At 36.2% G+C, this 24,245-nt stretch overlaps 1 protein-coding gene across 2 annotated transcripts in view; it reads right to left on the bottom strand.

The window, feature by feature from the left end:
- Positions 1 to 410: 410 nt before the first annotated feature.
- LOC109084594 (polycomb group RING finger protein 3) overlaps positions 411 to 24,245 on the bottom strand; it is a 33,543-nt gene continuing 9,708 nt past the window's right edge. For both annotated transcript variants that reach the window (XM_042738094.1, XM_042738095.1), the window contains exons 3-10: positions 23,021 to 23,138; positions 22,068 to 22,164; positions 17,793 to 17,848; positions 17,466 to 17,576; positions 13,645 to 13,733; positions 8,977 to 9,114; positions 6,632 to 6,712; positions 411 to 6,207 (exon numbers count right to left, since the gene is read on the bottom strand). In XM_042738094.1, the coding sequence (XP_042594028.1) occupies positions 6,160 to 6,207; positions 6,632 to 6,712; positions 8,977 to 9,114; positions 13,645 to 13,733; positions 17,466 to 17,576; positions 17,793 to 17,848; positions 22,068 to 22,164; positions 23,021 to 23,138 (738 nt within the window). In that variant the 3' untranslated portion in view covers positions 411 to 6,159. The remainder of the gene's footprint in view (positions 6,208 to 6,631; positions 6,713 to 8,976; positions 9,115 to 13,644; positions 13,734 to 17,465; positions 17,577 to 17,792; positions 17,849 to 22,067; positions 22,165 to 23,020; positions 23,139 to 24,245) is intronic.

Below are 24,245 nucleotides of genomic sequence, written 5' to 3' on the forward strand. Positions count from 1 at the left end.
TTAGTGTTGTGCCAAAACAAATTGTTACTATACAAGTTACAAGTGAACTGAAATTTCTGAACTGAGATTTCAAAGGCATCCTCTAAAGTTAACTGAAATACAAAAACGTATTAATTTTTTTTTTTTAAAAACTTGATGTACTAAAATAACTAAAGCTAAAAAAGTAGTTAGATTCAAAATATTAATAAAAACTATATCTACACATCTATAATATGTGCACAGCCCTGACATTGATAAGCATATAACAGAGACATTATAAGACATTCATATAATCATTCATTATGGCAGCTTTAAAATCTGTTATTTAAATGTATTATTAACAAAAAGGTTCACAGATGTTTTTAGCTAATTCTAATTTAATGTACTCCAATCTTTTCCTAATGTTGCAAGCAGAAGACAAAAAGACACACTTCTTTTTAAGGCATTTATTCATGAAATACACACTTTCAAAATTTTCAACAAAAGCTTCCATAAAATTGTAAGAAACTCCAGCCCATTTTAAACAAAACTCCTTTGTGTGACTATGGAAACCATGTGCAATAAATAATCATTATGCCAGAAAAAAAAAGAGACAAGGAAAAGGACACTATTAAATGTCAATATTATACCACTAAAAGAAACTTAACAGCTGTTGCAAAAAGAACCAAAAGAATGTGAGGAAAACAATGTGCTATGTTTGGAACATTAGTGTGAATTGCGCCAAGCAGGCACCCGTAGAATCAGAGGGATGAGAACTGTATGGACTCTATCTGTGACCTGAGCACCTAACGAACAGATATAAATCGAATGAAGCTTCCAGAGCTGAAACCAAGAACCATCTGAGAGACATATATTGCACTTTTAATTTTTTTCCTTGGATACATAACGATCGTTCCACACGACCCAATCTGAATGCTTTTTCCCGGTCCCACCACAACCTTGAAATGAATTTTCAGCTTCTTTAATACACAAAGCGCATACACGGATAAGACTATATACTGAATGGCAGAGAAGGAAAAGGGATATAATGCTTAAGTGATGCTATTTCATCATGTTCAAATCCTGTATATATCAATCAATCAAAGCATGTACAGATAAAGATATCAACGAGAGGCGGCAAATCTCGACAGGCTTTATATTTCAGATCACTTCAGTCTTTACAGTATAAATAAATAACATTTAATGGGTGGAAATGTGAGAAGTGTGATAAATATATATGGCTCATTTGAGGGTACCACCTTGAAGGTTAGTTACTTCAAATCAACAACAATCCAAATACAATACCCAGACTGCGAATAATTGTGAAAACCGGTTGCCCAAACAAGAGATTTCGTACAGGAATGTTTCAATGCTTTTAACTGACAGCAAACAATAGCCATAGTGACATACCTTGCAACCACTAGCCAATCAGGCTCATAATCAGCCGAACCCAAAAACTGACCAATCATAGTAGCTCAATCAATGCAACCTTAGAAAAGTCACCCGCTGAAACCCTATTAGGACAGGATTGCAGTTTCTGTGTGTCAGCCTCATAGTCTGATTTTACAGACTCTCAGACCTTAACGCAGAGTGCTCTTTAAACACACTGCTCTAGTGAGAATACAATCACGGCAGATGACTCAGAGGACAGACGATCCTGACTCGAGAGAGTGACTGGAGAGAGATGATATACAGAATGAGAAATAAACCGAAATGGTGCCCTTTTAGGGCTGCGGTAAGCTTTTCAAAAGACAATAAATAAGAAGTGCTTTCCAGCGCAGCTGAAATCTTGCACGATGGAGAAATGGGTAGTTTTTATTTTATTGAAATGTTTTCTGTTGACACAGAGAGGTGAATCGTGAAAACATGTCTAGGTCAAATTTCACTCCGAAAAAAAAAGAAATGATATTTTATATATAGAAAATTAACCCTATTCTTAGACCATTAAGGGGATAGTTCACCAAAAAATTAAAATTATATCAATTTTCATAGTAACCCATTAGTTGCTCCAAACCTGTATGAGTTTCTTTCATATATATATTATATAATTTATATATAATATATAATTTTGAAGAAGAATTTTGGTAACCAAACAGTTTCTGGTAGCCATAGAAATACACTACAAGGAAAAATGCATACCAGTTTGGAAAAACATGAGGAAGAGTAGATGACAATTTTCATTTTTTTAGGTGAACTCTCGCTTAACATGACAATTAAGCCAAACTTGCTCCCAAATTATCATTACTATAACACACCTGGCCATTCTCCGTTTTTCCCCCACAATATTCACATTGAATTACATCAACATAAATGCCTACAAGAAATATTTCAATCTATAAATAAATTAAATATAATCTTTTTACATTACAGTAAAAGATATTTTTTGCATTACATTAATGACAATTGGAGGAAAATGAATTTCAAAACATCACACTGGTCATTACACAATAGCAAAATATAACTTCTTTTTTTCATTTGGGGTGAAATACGACACAGATACGTTACAGATAATTTCCTGAGATTCACCTAAGGATCATCCTCTGATATCATCTCTACATCTCCAGATTTGTAGCTCAGTTTCGAATTTCAAAGTCAGTCACGGGGCACCATTGTCGCAGGGCCACACGCTGCCAAAAAAAAAACAAAAAAACTAGCAAACGGAGATAAGACGACCAGCCTCCAGTCTTGGCAACTTCAGTCTGGACACAGTCCACAGCTTCTAAAGCAGTAAAGCAGGTCTCTAGTAAGCTTCTTACAGCCTGCCTGTCAAGTGAAGTAGCTCTGATGTCTCAATGCAAGCCTGATAACACGGCCCGAGCATCGATCAATTCCAATACTGCGCAGGATAGCGAATCTACCTCAGAGCGCTAACACACCTCTCATGCACAATGAGGCCCTGGGAGAGTGGAACTGTGTGGGGATTTAAACAATACTAAAGCAAAAAACCCTGTCTTCCGACTTGCCTTCATCTCCAAAAAATGGAACCACCGCATAGAGATTTGCGAAAGAGGTTTAACAATATAGAACAGTGCCAGAACAAGTTGCCATGTTCAAATCCTGGAATGATTGAGCAAAGCTGTGGAAATGATGTACAACTGGTCTTACTCTAAATGCTAGTGTTCTTTATGACAACGAAGGTGTTATTTTGCCATTTGAGACTTATTCAGATTGACCTAGGACAGCAGTAAAAGAAAATTCATGAATCCATAACCAACTTTCCTCAAAGACAGGCTGTAAAAACAAGTTTCACATGACCTGAGAGCACCAAACATTTCAAAAAGCTATACACTTATTTTAAGACTCAGTCCTGGTCTGCACCATGTGTAGTTCGGTTTATTTGTAAAAGGTACAAAACATTAGCACCGGTTATTGTCTCAAATGGGAGAAACGCCAGCGAACACCAGCCTTCACCATGGCAATGACCCCAAAAAATGACGAGTATCAGAAACGCATTAAATAAAACCGTAAAATCATGCATTTGTTGCCTTTTCATCACCAGGAATAAACCTGCAGTCTGTTTGGAATGCTAGCCATTTAAACGTTTGTGTGAAATGGCGGATACATACAAGAACGCAATATTTAAAACATCATGACATCATCCTCTTTACAAAAGCATATTGGTGATGCAATAAAGCCAAACAATATGCAGTGAAGCTGAAAACAGAATGCATACTGAGATAATTCACATTATAAGACAGTGAAAAAAGACTCATGGGCAAGACTCCAGTATTGGATATAAAAAAATAAAAAATAAAAAAATCAGTATTTGTGGAATAACTTGATATCCAGAGAAATTTGGTCAAGCTGGTTTGGCATTTACCCGTGTAAAAGCTGACCGACAGTGGATTGTTTCAAAGTAAAAACAGGCTTTTTAAGTAAATGTTTGGATATAAAAAGTCAATTAGCTCTTTGAGAAAGATTTCAAATACTTTTACGTTAGAAATCTGATAAGAGCCCTTTAATGTTTGATCAACTAGAAGCAGTTTGTCTGCCACAATGGAAATAAAAATGACTTTAATTCATTGAGGGCCCACCAAAAAAAAATAAATAAATAAATAAAACCAACGATTGCAACAACTAGCCAATTTTCAATAACCTAACCCGAAAAATCATACTCTGATCTCAATTTGCCATTTTCCTCTATATTAGATCAGTTAAAGGCCAAACACTTTTCGCATTCTGCCATCCATGCAGCTTGCCTCCCGGAACAGAGTGAAGTCAGGGGGGAGTATGAAGCCTTTGGCACTAAAGACAGTGATAAAACAAATAACTGTACAATACATATGGACGGTTGCTTGTGGGTTACATTCATACTGTGGAGGAGCACAGAACTGACATCACGTCATTGTAAGGACTGAATGTTACATCTTCAATTAAATGGTAATGCATTGCATATATGACATTGAGGCTGTGGGATTATATGATGGGGTTGGCTGTTTATGAAAGTAAGTTAAAGATATTAACATACTAAGGATTCATCCTCACACATCCTTAATGACTCTAGAGCTGCAAATTAACATTTGGGAGAATCAAATGATTAAAAGCAACTTTCCTGTTCAAAAATCGATTTTAATCACTGATGTGTTTAATTAGACACTTAAAAATCATCCTTAGTTAAAGAGAACCAAAATATAAGCTTTTTGCATCATAAAACGTCTGCACCACTAAAAAGAGATGTACTGAGTGAATTTCATAACTTTTGTCAAATTGCTTGGGTCATATTTTACCCGAAAATCTAATGAAAAAAAGAGGAAAAACACTAAATAATTTATATATCTTTTACAAAATTATTTATAAAATAATAATTATAATTATTATAATTCATCTATTAAATTATATTTAAGAAAAAGTAGATTGTTTTTATGACCATTAAGACTTTTTTGCATTGTGACATTATTTTCTTAATAAATAACAATCTACAAAACTGCTCATTACTGCAATGCAAATACAAAAAAATAAAGAATGTAAGGAAAATGTAAAGAAATGTGATTTTAAAATTGTATTTATTCATCACAGATGTATACACTGTACTGACTTTAAGGTGTGCTGTAAATAAAGATAAAAAGATGCACTTTTTACTGTAATACACTGTTACCGTTTACTGTAATACACTTTTTACTGTATTACAGTAATGCAAATCTGTATTGCGAAAAATGAAAATCACAAAACCATACAGATGCATTATAATAATGTCTGAATTTGGGCAGGGGATTTGCGTAATTTTCCTAAAAATAATGGCAAAAACAAATCTTAATGGTCCCAAAACAAACCTTCATTTCCTTTTGGCAAAATACAATTTCTTTTTTTCTTTTGATTTTGGGGTGAAAATATTTAGTGAGATTCACCCAATTTGCAATCTGCCTTGAATTTAGCTAAATATTTATGTCTTTTCCATGTAGCCACATAAACACAGGCCAAAATAGAGCATTTTTGGAAAACCACTCTAATCGGTCTATATTTTTCTATCCTTTTAGTCTTTCACACACACTTTCATAACATCTTTCATCCCTTCTCTCCACCAACAACTTTTATATACAATATTGGTAAACAGAACATAAATACTACACATAAATTTGCCTATTCACAATTCCACTCGTAGCGATGCCGAAAAGTAAAAAAAGAAACCGCTCTGAAATAATACACTCATATAAACTGCTTTATATAAGCTTAGAAAGGCTCTGCACTCCCGAGAATTGTTGGGTAAGACCTGAGAGAGAGCGGTCAGTTTGAAACGCCTCTTCTCTTCTGGTTAGCAGTGTAAAAGTGGACACTTCCACGGAGGGCGGCAGACACCGAGCACCATCTTTTTGCCCATAATTGAAGTAGGAACAAAGTCCAATGGTACAAAAAAAATGTTAAATCTTTTCTTATGACCTTTTTTTTTTCTTTTTTTGTTTTAATAGTGTAAACAGCGCACCAATAAGGTCTTGGTTCCACTTCTCTCATCTATACAAAAGTATAAATATATGCTTTCTCTCAATTTTTCACATATATAGGACATATAGCGGACGAACAAACAGAGAAAAGCGGTTGTTCCCAAAAGTTGCCAGTGTCGCAGTGGCTGTGCTGGTTTTGTTGTTTGCTGGCTCGTATCTGTGTTGACGGGTGTTTGTTTGGTGTGGGCGTTGATGGTCTCTGCATATATAGCACGTAGCACAGTCCTCAGCCACTGGGCCAAAACAACCAAGCGTTTTTGTCCAACTACAGCAGATCCATTTTGGGTCTGTAATGAAGGAGGAGGGGGGATTTCTGGAACGCACACAAAACACACAAGCATTTGTGTGACTGAAAGTCATAGAGTAACTAGAATGGAAACAAAGGCACAAAAAGTCAAGTGCATCTATTGTTTTTGCAATGGCATTTCAGGGAAGCAGAATTAGATATGCAACCTTAAAAATAAAAAAAACATCTCTGCATCAAAATGTCAATTTCTGACTTGCTGTTGAATGAACATTACTTAAAATGGAAGAGATGAATATATAATACTGGTCAAGACAACACAAAGACAATTTCATATCTTCACATGCTGTGTTTGATTATGCATGCATGCAAATTATGCAAATTATCCATGCAGGTGTAGAAAGTGACATACACATCAGTACGGCAAACGGGAAGAATAAACCCAAGCTATTCTACGACAAGCATTCAATCACACAAGTTTCTCATTAATTACCTTAAATCTCCATCTTGTTACCACAACAAATTTCAAAGTATGGTCCTTGCCCAAGATTTCTTCATTACATAAGATGTCCAGCTGAAAATAAGCACACAAATATAGCAAACAAGCCCCAAAAAATACAGTATACGAGAAAAGACTAAACAAAACTATTCTTCCTGTTATCTTGCAGTACCATTAAAGGTGCAGTATGTAATATTGACAGCTAGCAGTTGAAATGGGTACTGCAGTCCAAATTCAAAATATTGAAGAGTGTTGTTTCTCCCGCACCCTGTTCCTCAGACTCGACGCTCACACAGGTTGCAAGATGCAACAAGGAACAAGTCAACGTTAGCCAACAACCCTTACAGTTTAAGGTGATGAGTTGTTTTATTTGTGTTTAATATTCCTCGTTTTCGATAGATGCAGAGGCTTTTTAGGTCGGGTACAATCTGCAATCTTTGACCCAGTTTGTTTGCTGGCTTTAATGGTTGCGATACACTGCGTTTTCCACAAACTGGCAACCCTGTCGCAATACTATTGGTTACACTCACAGTGGGCGGAGTCACACAGAACAAAACAAAACATTCCGACACGGAGCATACATTTCAAAGCAGAATAACTTGCTCTAATGTTGTTTTACGGACAAACAAATATGTGAATTTAGCATGTTTATTAAATATCTGCAAACACATTATGGTATTTTTATGCTTTAGTCCAGTCAAAAAAATTACATACAGCACCTTTAAATAAGTCAGCTGCTCATTATCGGACAATAAACTGAATGGGACCCTTATTAGGGATGGGTCAGGATGGTCAAATAGTCTTCTGCTCGATGACCAGTTAGCCATCCTGAATGATTCCTAATGAGTTTATCTTGATTATTTTTAAGTTTGAAAATTTTTAGCAACCTCAGACTTCATGGAGAAGGTTTCAGCATGCTTACAACTTTAGCATAACATTACAGCAATCAAACTGAATTCACTGCCTCAAGTCAGCATTTAGGCAATTACTGTCAGACTCAAACATTTTCATGATATTAATGTTACATTTTTGAGATGATGTGTCATGTTAAAAACATTAAAAATGCATCTCGCGATCTAGCGGAGTTTTAAAACATCTAGGCTAGTTTTGCACAGATAGTCCAATATATTTTACAGCTAATCACCAAATAAATAAATAAACTCTCTTTCTCTCCATACACATTATTACATGAGTGATTTTTTTAATCAAAGATACAATATAAAAATATTTTAGTAACAGCTATGTAGAACATAATTAGGACATTGCTCAAATGTACAGTTTAACAGCCATTATACAAAAATATGAATGCTGCAACTGACCAATCAGAAAAAAATATTCCAGAAAACAGCATAATCAATTGTGTACGGACGTCTCTGGGGACAGGTGGGATTTTATGCTGCTTTACAGAAAGGTGACAGTCCTTTGTACACTCACAACATTCAGTTCCACCTATTATTCAAGCCAAAACAAAAGACGCAAAACCTTTAATGCACAAGAGCAGCCATAACCGCCCAAAGGATTATGTGTATCACAGTATAAGGGATGCCGCTCTCTCTGGAATAGTGCACAGTGAAACACCAGCGCTGGTGTCTGTGTGTTTTGGCTCGCTGGGAGTCGATCAAGAGCAGCACGACCACAGCAACACCTGCTGGAGGCCATGAGCTCTCGGCATTATTCAGCGTTTAAAGTCATCTAGGATGCGAGCCAGAGACAGAAACGTCTGACAGTGAAAAAAAATGAAACTTTTGATGCTTATTAGGATTTAGTTCTTCAAAGATTTAGCTTTTCTCCTACACTTCAAACAGAGCGGCTACACAAACCGCTGCCATTCCGGAGTTGTATTTTTTTATCTGGCTCGGAGCGGTATTGTGCTGTTGGCAGCTATAACTCTCGATACTCGCCGAGAACAACAGGCATCTGACAGTATTATTGCGGGGGAAAGTTTTTGACGGATGTGTGCGGTGGAATAGCCCACACATTTCTAACACAAAGGAGGGAAAAACGGGTGATGGAGCAGCAATAATTAGTCAAGTTTTGTGTTAAATTGTACTATGAGACATTGGCAGGCTGCGAGATACATGACAGAGAGCAAATGATATTACAGGCTATTATTTGTCTCTGAAAATATGAGGCATGCTGAAAGCTTTATGGGAATCGTGACAGCGCGGAGGAGCTTTGAAATGCGCATGGTGACTCACACAAGAGCCGTTGTCATGAAGGGAACGCCGATGCCGGCTGGCATGGTGGCAAAGGTCTCTAACAAGTTAACTTTAACCGAGGGAAAAGGAAGATAATGGGTTTTATTTTGAACTTCGCTCCAGGTCTAGCGGATCACATACCTCATTGAAAGATGTCAGGTTTAGCTTCTTTGCGATGAACTTCTTGAGGTGGAGAACAGTCGCCTGAGCCGAACAACGAATCCACTTCCGCTTGAGTCCTCTGAGCTTACTGCTGTTACACTCCAGACAGATACTCACCTGAACCGACAAAAGCAAGAGAGACTGTGACTTAGCTTTAGCTTAACTACATCGTGTGAACAAGAAAATTCAACAATTACCAACTAAATATCAGAAACCATGTAGAGCCTCACAAAATACTTGCACAAGTAAAAATATGATATTTCAGGTACTAAACCTACTGAACTGGTTGAATGATTTTTAAGCCTCTAATCAAGGCTCTCACAGTCTTCTTGCAACATTGTTAGACCCGTACTGTACTATATGTATAAAACTTTGCATCACTAATGTTTGCTGTCATTGGCATCGCTTAGAAACTCTCACTGAAAATGATTTGTTGTCATTTAACAGGTTTAAACTGACAGCAATTTGCTGTGAGAAGCAATTGGAGGTAATTAATTTTCAATACAAATGAAAAGAGTTGTAATCGCATTCAAACGTATACTATATTTATATACACAAGTATGATATTTCGTCGGTGTTTGATGACATTGCAGGGTATTCCAAATGATCTAATCTTGTAAAATGAACTGAATCGCTTTAACCTTCCAGGAACCCTGTAAATTTGAACACAGATTAAATGTTGCATTATTCAGAATGAGAGATTTTATCCCGATCACTTTTCCTAGCATATTTGTGAGAGCACCACAGGTCATTGTGTCAGTCAAAATATTATATGCAAGATGAGTCATTCTCAGTCTCTGACAGCACCTGTCGCAACAACGTGAAGACAATGTTTTAGCTTGGTGGGTTATTGTGAGGAATATTCTACACATGGAATTCAACAGAAAGAAAATTCATCAAGCATTCTTGATGAATGCGGCATCCCAGTTAAACAATGCTCAGAGAAAATCTGAGCGACAACAGATTTTTTTAGCAGACCTTTTGTCCATCTTTAATTTGAAGTACCAATTCAAAAGTTTGGGTTTAGAATTAATTTGGATTTTTTATGGATATGGATTTTTATATTCAGCAAGGAAACCATAAAGACGTCTTTTTTAATGTAACAAAAAATACACTTCAAATAAATGCTGTTCTTTTTAACTTTAAGTATTAATTTTTTAAGTATCAGTTTTTGGAACAAAATATAAAGCAGCACAGGATAAGAAATATTTCTTAAGCAGGAAATTAGAATGATTTCTGAAGTATCATGTGACACTGAAGACTGGAATAATGATGCTGAAAATTCAGCTTTGCATCACAGGAATAACATTTTAAAATATACAATTAGAAAACCATTACTTTACATTGCAATAATATTTCACTTTACATTGCAATAATATTTCACAATGATGATTTTTGATCAAATAAATGCAACCTTGTTGAGCATAAGAAACGTCTTTCAATGCTACTACAGTATATGTCACTGAAGTATCATTACTATAATATGATATAGACTGTTAATTATGTTTGCAATAGAGTTTCTAAAAAAAAGTAACAAGTCAAAAAAATAAATAAATAAATATGATTTTTGTGATTTACAAATGTTCAATTTAGGTCCTGGCTGTCAAGAAAGCACATTTATGCTACTTTTTCCTTAGGATGTATCGCTCCTGTTAAAAGCATCTGCTAAATTAAATAACGTCATCAACAAACCTAAGCATAAACCCAAACAGGTCATCAAGTCAAGAATAAAAGTTAAGCAACATAATTCTTATTCAAAAAATGCATGGCCACACATAAAAAAAATACAGACGCCAGCAACATAATTTCCACAACAAAGCAGCAGATGCCAGTATGAGCTCCGCCATCTTTCAAAACTGAGCTGAGGGTTGAGTCGCCTCGGGCTGCCCGGCAGGTGCAGTGGCAGAGTGAGGGCTTCAGAGAGTCAAGACGCATTAAGGATTTCATGCCTCTCTCTCTCCCCGTCCCTCTGTCCTTCTGCCGATAAGTGACTGAGCAGTGCAGAGTGGCACAGCGGCCCATTTGGACCAGGCCTCACCAAGAACAGACAGTAATGGAGAAAGATGAGGAGGGGCAGCTGCGCCTGGCAACTAAAGGCCAGCCCATTTCAAGGGCAAACGGTGCCGGGAGAAAACTGAGGGTTTCTGAGGGCCACGTACAACCACATTCTTTACAAGAACAGTGTGCTGTAAATCGGAGATTTGCTCGGTTATAGGCAGGTGGTGGTGAGATGTAATCAAACATGGGCATACTATTAAACACAAGGAAGGAACTTCGCCATTAGCTGCATATTACTGTGTCATATAACTCACTCACCACTGCACCTCCGGGGCTGCTATGCTCACCGCAAACAGTCACACAAATGACTAATGGTGAACTCACTCAACCAATTAAACCTCCAGACCCCAGAACAACCACATCAGAGGCTTTTATTTGCCACAGCCACCAGTGAATATCCTTCCTTCCTCAAGATGCCATGAGCTGTTGATTATTGTGATTTAAAATCTAATTCTACAAGGGTCGATATTCTAGTTTGTGTAGGGAATCACCACAGGTTGGTATCTATCACACACTCACCATGCTATTATAAGCACATATTCAGAAGTAATTTTAAAAAGTTTGTATTCTACATTTGCAGTATTTTATTTTTCCCTCAGAACTAGGGCTGCACAATAAATCAAATGTGATTGTCATGCGCATTTTGTTAGTAAAGCCGGTTCTGTAATCAGCAGTAAATCATCATCACGTGCTTTCAGATGGAGCAGCATTTACTACACAGAGCTGTTGTTCACTGACAAGTTACGCAAAAAAAATAAAAATAAAAATATTCGCAGACGGTTTTATTGCGCGATTATGAAATTGAAGAAATTGTTCGCGATCATGACAGCTGTAACTTAGCTTCTCAGTGAACTACGGCTATGTGTAGTAAATGTTGCTCCATCGGAAAGCATGTGAAAATACCACATTTAATAACAGATTTTTACTCCAAACCCACTTCATAATGTCAGATGAGTGTTTGAAATAAATCCTTTTGTGAGATGATGTGGCTTCTTACACAGAATAAGGCACTAAGCAGTGATAAAGGCATTGCATTATAAATATACTTTATTTTAATTAAAATTATAATAATAATAAATTATTATAATAATAATAACTCAGATAAACCATATATTGTCATAATCGTGTGTTTATTAGTCACGTTGAATCAATAAAAGCGGTTAAATCTTCTGTTTATCCAGCTACCGTCACAGGCACAGCATTTCCTGGGTTTCTTCTGCAAGGCGTATTTGGAGTTTCAGCACGAGAGCTGAACGAGGGCTGTTGAAATTTTCATTGACTTTTTACATTATATATGAGGCCAAAGTGCCTGTCTCAGCTTTACTACAGCAGGCCGTATGAAGAGACAATCTGTCCTCGCACTTTTGCAAGAAAACTCATGACCACAGGACATCAGTAACTCTGAAATCTTCATCGATCTCTTCCTCCAACAAACAAGAACACACCCATACTCCAGCCATTTACACCATACCATCTCCGTTCCTTGTTCTTCTTTGTGCTTTCTGCTCTATAAATCTCACTCACACATGCACACACTCCACTAGGAAATCTTATATCACAGCATGAATTATTTTATGAGTTGCTTTTGATGGAAATGCAATCACTGCAAAAAATGGTATATATTTTAATATTGCCAACCATGCAAATGTATCCAAGATGGTATGGTGCAGCATAACAGACAAAACACCCTACACTCCACTTGGCATCAGAATCTATATAAGGAAGAGAATCTGTATTCCTAATGCAGAAGAAGTGAGTAGACAGCAGCCGCACAACCTTCTGTTATTGCATTATTAAGAAGCTCAGAGGAGAGCAGGAACACAAACTCCACTATATAAGAGTCTTTAAAAAAAAAACCAACAACCACAATAAAACCAAAAAAATCTCTCTATAAAAATATCAAAACAGAACAGATTATATAACAAAAAACAAAAAGGCACAGAACATTACACACACTAAAATTTTAAAATAAAACTACAAGAATGCTGCAGCATTTTTTTTTTTTTTTTTTTATACAAGGTAAATGCATTATGCAATGACAAAGGTCAACAGTATTATGCTACACTTGACCTTATTATGTGCATGTTGAAATTAATAAGTTAATTCAAAATTGATCTAAAAAATTATATTAAAAACACACACAATGGTAATATTTTAAAGAATGAATTATGAAATATATCATTAAATAAAACATCTTTAACTTGTTATATCACAATATTACTTTTTAAAGCTTTTTGTCAGCCTTGGTGAACATAAGCAACTTCTTTTTTGTGCAAAAAATATCTTAAATTAAAAAAAGTTCAAAGTTGATATAATTGGTTCATTCATCACTCTAAAAATGGAAACTGGTCATGTTGAGCTAGTTGCATTATGGGATTTGTTATTCTATGCTGGGTCTGCTCTTGTAGACTTGGAAATATATGTCATCCGTGTATTCCAAAGTACTGTACACTGCAGAAATAGACTAGTACAGTAGTATGATATTCTAAACATAGCCCTTACACGTTCTTACTAACTAGGACACGCTAATAGAATGTGAGGCTCCCTTGTGGGACATTAGTGAGGTCAGATGGGTACGGGGAAACCTACCTGCTCATCACTGCGATGGTAGTCATTGTCCTCCTCTGCTTTTTCGTCTCCTGCTTCCTTATTGGCTGGATCTTCTGATTTTAGGTCACCTGGTGGCGTAAAATGTAAAAAAAAAAAAAAAAAAAAAATTTAATTTACGAGAGTCCCCAGACAACCATAAAAACCACCTTTTTGTGCACATCCATCTCTCTACAATTCTGCTTTCAAAATACTGTAGCACATGCATTTATCTTTCCAAACATCATCTTCGCTTTATAAAACAATCAATGTTTAATCACAATTCATGTTAAGATTCCAAGAATTTGTAATTCATTGCTTCTCAGAGTTGGAATTATACTGAGTACAAGTTTGTGACTCTGGGAAGAGTTTCTTCATTACACAGTGAAGAAACATTCATCAAACACAAAAAAATCAATTATCCCAACCTGCTCCCCCACAAATTTGCCAGTCTCCAAAACAAGTCTGCACCTCATCAATGGAAACAGATTAATTTGTGATTCAACCTGCCCAAAGAACGCTTCACACCTCAGACAGGCGGACAGCTGCCCACTGATCAGGTCAGAAACTAGGGCTGCATCTCATTAAAGTTTTATGGAAGCCTAAAAATACTCTTCTTTATTAATATTCATCATAAGAAATCACAAAATAAAACACACAACAACACAAAAAATTTAGATCAAAAAAATATCTTTAATACTTTAATATTTTAAAAATAAAATCAATACTTTTATTCAAAAATAAAATTAACAAATCAAAAGACACAAAAAATATTTATAAAATTACAAAAAATATTTATATCAAAAAAAAACTCTTCTCTTTAAAATTCCATCCATCAAACAAAAAACCCTCGCAAAAATATTAATAAGCACAACAACTGTTTTCAACATTGATTATGATAAAAATGTTTCTTGAGCACCAAATCAGCATATTAGAATGATTTCTGAAGAATCATGTGACAAAGAGTAATGAAGCTGAGAATTCAGCTTTGCATCACAGGAATAAATTACATTTTAAAATATATTAAAACAAATTATAGATTTTTCTCTAATAGTCTTACAAGAATATTTCACAATATTACAGTTTTTTTTTCTTTAACCAAAAAAGCCTCGTTGAGCTATTGAAGATATTTTTCTATATTACTTAAAAATAAAATCTTACTGACTTTTTTTTTTTCTGTGGCTGTTGACAACAGTTAAAACAAAATTTACACGAAATATCACCAAAATGCATTTAACTGAATTTCCTCCATTTAAATCCTTAAAACAAAATTTACATGAAATATCACCAAAACTGGCCAACGCAGGAGGGAATTTGATACATGCGACCAGTCCAGTCGAGTGTGGTTGACTTATTTTATTGCATTTCAAATGAATGACTGTCCACACACCCTCATGATTTTGTATGAGGGGCTGTCAAACATCACTATGACATTGTCATTGCATCACCAGAAATCTGAACCACATTAATGGGAAAGGGAAAGAGATTTCGTGCATCTGGACGAAATGCAGTCTGGGTTCAGTCATTCTTAAGCCGTGACTGCTACAGCGATGGCTTCTTCCCAGGACACTCAGAATATCCTTTCCAACAGTTAAAATGTTCCCTGACTGGGAAAAAGTTCACGGAGTCTGGGCTAATCTGCAGCAAGCAGGCTGTGAAGGAGAGAAAAAGCAGGACTTCCAGCTAAATAAGTTTCGTTAGGGTGTTTGATAGATGAGGTCACTCTATAAAGCTGTCTGTGGATGAGGTGCACAAGCTCAGGTAGCAATTTTACCATGCTTTCCGGAAGGGTGACTTCTTTTTCAAGCTCGGCAACAATCTGGTTAATATCCACTGTGATGGGATTTGAGAAGCACCATCAGGCACCCTATCATGGCAGATTCAGAGCAGCCCTCTCTAAAATCACCCTTATGAAAGCACATTTTCAGAAAAGCATTTTCAATGCTCATAACACTCATAAATAAAGGCTATCATGCTTTATGCTTATTTGTGGGCATGTAATGCAGACAGTTACGTCATCATTTCACCACGTGCTTCTCCTCTTGGTTCAGTTTGATGGTTCTGTGGTGTGCTCGAGGACTGAAGACTTCAAATGAAGTATTATTCAGAAAAAAACAGCTCCGCTAAACTAGCTGAGATAATGTGGAACAAGAGACCACTTACATCTGAGCCTTATTTACTACAATGCATGAATGCATCCAGCCATTACGACTGCTGACTCAACCTGCCTGAGGGCCAGTGTTTGCACAGACTTTATCACTGAACACGGTACTGAAAGATGAAAAGAGCAAGATACTGCCTGGGTTCAGATTACCTCAAACAAACGGTAAGGGCCTGTTTACCACCGAATAAACCGAAATAATGCGCTTGTTTAGAGTCTAGAGGCTTTCAAACATTCTTTCCTCATTGTTCAGCTCCTTTAGACTAATATAATAAAAGAACAATTCTAGGCAACATAAGAAATGATGTATTATGCAAACAAAAGTCAAGCTGTAATGTGAAAATTAAAGCATGTTTGTACACCAATTTTCAAGTCTTTTATGCTTCCCATTTATTTGATATAGTACAATTTAAAATAACTGTTTGCTGTTTTAATAGATTTTAAAATATAATTTATTCCTGTGATGCAAAGTGGAAATTTCAGTATCATTACTCCAGTCTTCAGTGCCACATGATCTTTCAGAAATCATTATAATATGCTGATTTGCTGCTCAAGAAACATTTTTTTTTATAGTTCTGCTTCTTAATGTTTTTGTGGAAACCATTATACATTTTTTCTAGGGCTGTCAAATGATTAATCACGATTAATCACATCCAAAATAAAAGTTTTGTTTACATAATATGTGTGTGTATACTGTGTATATTTATTATGTATATATAAATATAAACAACACATGCATGTATATATTAAGAAGAATATGTTATGTTTATATATAAAATATATTTATATATAATATAAAAAATATAAGAATATAAATACATATAAATGTATATACATGTAAATATTTTGCTAAATTCATATAATTTATGTTGTGTGTATTTATATATACATAATAAATATACCCCTCGTACACATACATATATGTGTAAACAAAAACTTTTATTTTTGATGTGATTAATCGTGATTACTCATTTGACAGCCCTAATTTTTTCCATGATTTGTTGATGAAAGAAAGAACATTTATTTGAAATAGAAATCCTTTTAAACATTATAAATGTTTTTACTCTCACTTCTGATCAATTTAATTCATCCTTTAATGCATAAATAAAAGTATTAATTTATTTAAAAATTAATAAATATATGTTCTTATATATATATATATATATATATATATATAGATTATATATATAAATAGTATATATTATAGTCTTTTAAAAAATTAATTACTGAATCGGTGGGCCCAAACTTTTGAATGGTGAATACAAAAAAACAAAATACAAAATTAAACTAATAAGCATAAAAACAATTAAGAATAAAAAAAACATACAAAACTAAACTTGTAACCACCACTAAAAAAAAGTCAAACTAAAAAAAAGTAAAAGGTCCTTCACCACTACCAACCTACCACCCAATATGCTTTATTGTCTTTATGCAAATTATAATTTCTTTGATATTTTGGGGGGGAGGAGTGGTGAAATGTGACACAGACAATTATAAATTCAAATTATAATTTCTTTGATATTTTGGGGGGGAGGAGTGGTGAAATGTGACACAGACATGTTCTTGAAAGATTTAAAGACCTTTACAGGCACACTGTCCCACTTCCTCTGTGATCGTAGATGGACTGTACCACCTACAGCAGTTAAAAAGAGCTGGGACGTACCATTGCGCTGTGAGTCCAGGTGGGGTTTCATGTTACACAGCTCTCCTTTAATGTCTCCAGGCACTTCCATGCCTAACTTCTGATAAAATTCTCTCTGTTTTGTCATCTCCGCTGCACACAAGAAAGCAAAGAGGATAACTTAAAGCCTTAATGTTAAAATCTTACACATCATTAGCTGCTTCATAAAATATGCTTCACATAAGAAAAATATAATCAGATAATGATAAAAAATATATATACATAAAAATAAAAAAATCTTAGCGATTTCTAAAACATCAAAAAAAAAATATATATATATAATAATAATAAAAATTAAAAGAGACAAACCTTCTTGCAGTCCTGGCACCAACTTATAGACAATATCTTGCATTGTTCGGTCATGGCTGAGGGAAAGGGAGAAACGGAAATGAATATAATTTATTCAAACAATATGCATTATTACACCAAGAAACACAGCTGAAGGACAAGAAAGAAATGCACAAAAATGAACACCAAGAAAATTGCAATTCGCATTTGCATTCAGCAGGCACGTTCCCTCATAACTATGATTGTTAATTAGCATATAGTGTAGTTCTTTTTCGTGTCTCTAATTCTCCTGTGACTGGCGGTTCCCAGGGCTCGGAGGTAAAACCTATTAAGCGTGTGTTGATATGTTCATCTCTGTAGTGCCTCTGGTACGGCTGCCCGCCTCCGAAAACATGTTACCGTGCCACAAAACCCACGAGTGCCGTTTCCAAGCAGCCAACAGCCAAAATAAACACCCGCTTTGAGTCACAGTTCTTGTTGTGTAGCTTATACTTTCTGGGACACTGTAAATGAACTCTAAAAGAATTTGAAACTTTACAGGCATTTAACTAATTTAAACATTTCACCCAAAAGTGAAAATTCTGTCATTAATTACTCAACCTAAAGTCAACCCAAAACCCAAAAGACCTTCAATCAACTACACAACACAAATCAATATAATACCCGTTAGACCTTCATTCATCGGCACTACAACAAATCAAGATATTTTTGTTGAAATCCGAGAGCTTTCTGATTCTGCATAGACAGCAACACAACTACAATGTTCAAGCCCAGAAATGTAGTAAGGTCATCAGTAAAATAGTCCATGTGACATCAGATGTTCAATCATAAATTTTATGAAGCTACAAGAATATTTTTGTGTGCAAAAAGAACAAAAATAACGACTTTATTCAACAATTATTTTCTTCTGGGTCATTCTCCACTGCGCATTCAAGAGAGTACCATGACTCCTGGCATTGTGGCACTCTTCTGAATGTGCATCAAAGACCGACACGGAAGAAACTGTTGAATAAAGTCTTTTATTTTTCTTTCCGCACAAAAAGTATTCTCGTAGCTTCATAAAATTATGGTTGAACCTCTGATGTCACATGAACTATTTTACTGATGTCCTTACTATGTTTCTGGGCCTTGAACATTGTAGTTGTGCTGCTGTCTATGGAGGGTTTCATTAAAAATATCTTTCTTTGTGTTCAAAAGATGAATGAAGGTCTTACAGTTTGGACCCGACATGAGGGTGAGTACTTAATGACAGAATTTTCATTTTGGGGTGAACTATCCAAAAAAGAAAAGAAATTTGCCTGCAGTGTGACAGTATTTTCATGAAAATTAAGAACATTTATTTCTGTTTTGTCATATCCTAAATCTCAGCAGTCATTACTCCAGTCTTCAGTGTCACATGATCCTTCAGAAATCATTCTAATATGCTGATTTGGTGCTCAAGAACATTTCTTATTAATATCAATGTTGAAAACAGTTGTGCTGCTCAAACTTATATTTTTTGTTTTACAGGATTCATTAATGAGAAGCAAGTATAATTAAAACAGTAAAATTAATTAATGATGTGATGAAATTAATGTTACAATGCAACAAAAAAAAAATTCTTTTTTTTATCCTCAAGATTTTTGGGTCTAGTTTAGTGTATGAGCCCTTGTGGCAGGTCAGTTCCTCTTAATAGCACATAATGACTCAGACCAGTTGGAAACCGATCTTAGATATGCCCTCTTGCCACTTTGAGAATACAGGCCACGTTCTGTGTCAGAGTCCAGCTCGCGGTTAGCTGATCTGCTCCCTGAGGGCACGATGAGAGAGAGAGAAAGAGAGACAGAGAGAGATCAGGATTGTGAGGCAGCGGAGCACCTGTGTCCCTGGTGCACAACCAGAGCCACCACCTGTTCCCAAATCCCAGCAGCCTGGTGGGGAAGGTAGAGGTCCAATTAGCCTCCACCGAGCTTCCACAGAGGGGGCCGGAAGGCCTGGTGGTGAGGAGGTGACTGGCATTTAGCTAGCTGATCAACAAAAGCTCTGTTTTGTGTGTGTGTAGGTGTATGTTTGCGCAAGTGCGAGAGAGAGCGGAGGATCAATGAGCTGCCACTGTTAATACAGACAAATCCAGTTTTCATTCACGATCAAACAGTGTGGCTCGTAAACACTGGGGTGTTAAACTAAGGTCAGATTAATCATGCGGAGAGGGAGGCGAGCTGGTTTGATGGCGTACGACGTAATGTAACTGACCCCGAACTCTTATATTGTCTCTTCCTCTTGTATCCCACATGGCTTTCATCTACCAGCAAGGCTGGGGCGACTCTTTTCCGCCCCATTCAGAAGGAAGCACTGGGACCGTGGTGAATATTTAATGTGTTTGGAAATTGTTTCTCATCAGTGAGCAACTGGAAGCTTCTACGCTGCTAAATGACAATTATGAAAGAGCTGGCATCCGGCCCAGCGCACCAGCGGATCCATCAGACACAGAGGCACCGATGCTCAGGGGGCAGATGGACGCCACACCCGACAGTTTACACACACCTACACACTGAGCACATCTGCGTTTCTCTCAGCAGCAGTTTCTGCTCACGGCATAAAAGGTGAAGGCCTTTTCCTGTTGAAACAGGCTTATTCGGTCAGCTCTTAAAGAGTACACATGCCTACAGATGAACTCAAATCTGACATGGGATACGAGTCACATAAGACTTAAAGGATTAGTTCACTTCCAGAAAACTTTCCAGGATTTTTCTCCATATAGTGGATGGGTTAAAGGTCCAAATTGCAGTTTCAATGTAGATGCAAAGGGCTCAACATGAACCCATCCGAGGAATAAGGGTCTTATCGAGCGAAACAATAATGATAAAAATGATATACTTTAACCACAAATGCTCATTTTGCACTAGCTCGACTTCACACATTACGTAGTCATGCTGGAAAGGTCACGTGTGGCGGAAGTACTGACCCAGAGGTTACAAAGCGAACGTGCAAAGAAAGTTAAACAACCTTTACAAAAAAAGATAAAACGACGATGTCAGATGATTGTGAAGTTGGAGGAGAAACTAAGATGCAGCTTTTCACCCTACCCTACTTTTTCAAAGTACACAGACGAAGAACTAACCACACATGACCTTTCCAACGTGATTACGTAATACATGAAGTCGCACATGCATCGCAGAGCTAGTGCAAGATGAGCATTTGGGGTTAAACAGTTTATAAATGTAATTTTTTTTATTTGACCGATCATTTAGCTATATAAGACACTTATTCCTTGGCTGGCATCGTGTAGAGCCCTTTGTAGTTGCATTGAAACTGCAACTGGGAACTTCAAGCCATTTGGTTCCACTGAAGTCCACTATATGGAGAAAAATCCTGGAATGTTTTCCTCAAAAACCTTAATTTCTTTTCAACTAAAGAAAGAAAGGCATGAACATCTTGGATGAAAAGATGTCTGCCAGGCAAAAATCCTCACTCAGTAACATTCCAATCAAGTAATAACGCTCCTCAACAAGCAGCTTTCAAAAAGTAAAAATTATGCTTTCCACTATTGTTTTTGCTACAGAGTCTTCAAGACTGTAATTTACCCCCATAAGATTGGCAAACTTCTTCTCATGTGACACTATTCAGGGGCCAGTGAGATTTTTACAAGTTTTTACTGCATTTTTAACCCAATAAATAAAGCCGTTTTTTTTTTTTTTTTTTTTTCTGTTTTTAAACATTTAAAAAAAAGGTGTTGTGAATGTGTCCACTAAGTGCATTTTCTATGATGTGCACTCTTTAAAATGACATTGCATGCTTCAATTGCTTATGCAAAGCGCTCCCAGAGGTCAATTCCTTTCACACATTGAAAAAAATGGTGCAAAATTCTGCACTGTCGTGATAAATAAACACCCTGCAGTTGTAATCATGACTTTCCATGTGGCATTTCTACCCTGATTCACGGTGTGAATTTGTAGTAAACCTGCAGCCGATGGTTTAGCACAGCTGCTGCCCTTAAAATGACATCATGCGGTGCGATTCAGTTCCAGAAGTGCGTAAAACTTTCAGGTCACATCAGCAGATGTTTTCTCTTGGATGTGTGTGCTGGAGAGGAACGCTCCACCCTGGACATCAATAATTCACCCTCCGACAAAGACAGCTGGAGGGAGCCACGTCGCCTTCAAATACCCATGTGGTTTCACGACACGCAACTAACATGCACTGAAGCCAGCAGTCAAAGCCTACGATATTCACCGGTGTGCCATGATGGACCCCTACTGGGCAGCTCTGGGGTTTACATTGATTGAGGCGTGTTTGTCTACTGCGGTAAACTCTTACCCGATGTACTGCAGTGGATGGCTCTGGTGAATGACAATCCGACATGTGGGGCACGTGTTGTTCTCTTCTAGGTACTTCACCAAACAGCTCCTGCAGACTATATATACACACACAAACACACACAATTTATACACTTTTAGTAAGATGATTCATTCTGTGTGCATCACATAATAAGTCACAATAATAATTCTGTTGAGTTCTATTTGAAGTCAAGAATGTCACATTGATGTGAATTTGTTCAAATGACTCATTTACAAACCACAGAGACAAAAAAATAAAACTATTAGCCCTTCTAGTTTAGGACTCAAACTACTAATGCATAATTTCAAAGGCTCTTGATCTGTGGCACAATGACTCCCTCTAGTGTTCAATTCAAATACTAGCTTGACATGCTATACTTGATCTGAAAACTACAAATTCTTTTTACTCATCTTTTTGCTGTTTAAACCACATGACTTTTACAAAAGGAGATTCTGAGTCAGATCCTTTTAATACATCATTGAGCCAGTGAGTAGAATGTGAAACAGTCTGATTCAACAATGGATCACTGGGACCTGGTTATATGAACCAGATCATTCTCTGGAAAAGTCCAACAAACTATTTGTTAATAGTACTTCTCACCTGAACATGCCACTGAGAGCCAGGTTAAATCAAGACTTCATTACAGAGAAATCTGGGTCTGTTTGTCACAAAGTTATCATTTCGTTTTAAAAGACTTAGAATATAGTCGTTTGGACCGCTTTTATGATACTTTTAAGTTTTTTTGTCATTTTATGTCACTTGGACATTTTATGGCCAGGATATTCTTTAAAATTCACCATTTATGGGCCCGTAAAAATTTTTTTAGGTAAAGCAGCACTTCTGCACACAATAACATCTGTAGACAATACCGATTCGAAATGTCTTTCAGAACTGAAATAAAGACTAGATATTGGTATAGCAATGTCACTTACAGGTGTGTAAGCACTCAGTGACCGTGGTGGCATCGATCAGGTACCCCTCACACAGACGACAGGTGATGTGGGCGTTGATGTCCCACAGTTTAATCTTCCTGGTTAACATCTCGGGGTTCTGGATTAGAAAGAAAGGGAGGAAAAAGTGGTAAAGTATTTCACAACACACAAAACCACAATCCAATCCTGAAGAACCAGGGGTCAGGAGGGTGATCTCAAAGGTCACTAGGGTCAACCTTATAAACCCAACTATTAGGTTGCCTGCATCCATTACATAAAAAACAAAGGTCAAAAACAAGTGTTAGTTCATTTTCATGTTTAAAGTGTAGTCATGTTTTTTTTTCATTTGGCTAAATCCTAGTTCCAGTTTCAGTGTTGTTTGTTGTGAAGCAGCCAGACAACTATATTGACCAGACATGTTATGCACTAAAATACAATCCATGTCAGGACACATGCTTCTCATATTCAATACAAATTAAACAGATTAGTTTAGAATCCAGCAGCCTACTATATAGAATATAATTAGACCTATGTTGCTTCAATATTTGTGATTCGGCTTTTAAGAAAAATTTGTTACAACCAAGTGGGAATTTGCACAATATCACCATTAAAATTTAATGTGGTGAATTGTCACAGACTGCATGAAACCCCGTTTTAATATATGAATATATTTTGATATTCTTATTAAAGTTGAAATACCTATATATTACACAAACGTCAACATTAAAGTCAGCATACCATATTTACCCATTGTTTCTCACTGTATGTTATTCCAGGTTTAAAGGATTTTTTAAATAATAATATTATTAACGAAAAAAAAACAACATTTGAAAAAAATATAATATTAATGTTTTTCTTTAAAATAACAATTATGTTTAAGTAGCGTTACAAAAATTATGAAGACTTTTTTTTCTTTGGAATAAAGTGCACTGATAACTTATGAAATGACAAAAACTCTGAATGGTATCTGCTCGGTGATGCTGATTGGAACTGAAGTAATTGCAGGAAAGTGTGTAGAATATAAAAGAAAAGCACTGCAAGCTATGTTTACATTTTGGAATATCGCAGAATATATGCACATCAAAAAAAGTCATGTGACTTTGCACGAAGGTACTGGAATAACTTGACTAACCAGCAGACCGATCTCGTTGCACAGCATCTGAAATGTAGTTTTGGTTGTTCTGAAATGCCTGAGAAAAGTCTGTCATCAAAGTATTTCTGTATA

Source organism: Cyprinus carpio, chromosome B14 (genome assembly GCF_018340385.1).
Source record: "Cyprinus carpio isolate SPL01 chromosome B14, ASM1834038v1, whole genome shotgun sequence".
Lineage (NCBI taxonomy): Eukaryota > Metazoa > Chordata > Actinopteri > Cypriniformes > Cyprinidae > Cyprinus > Cyprinus carpio.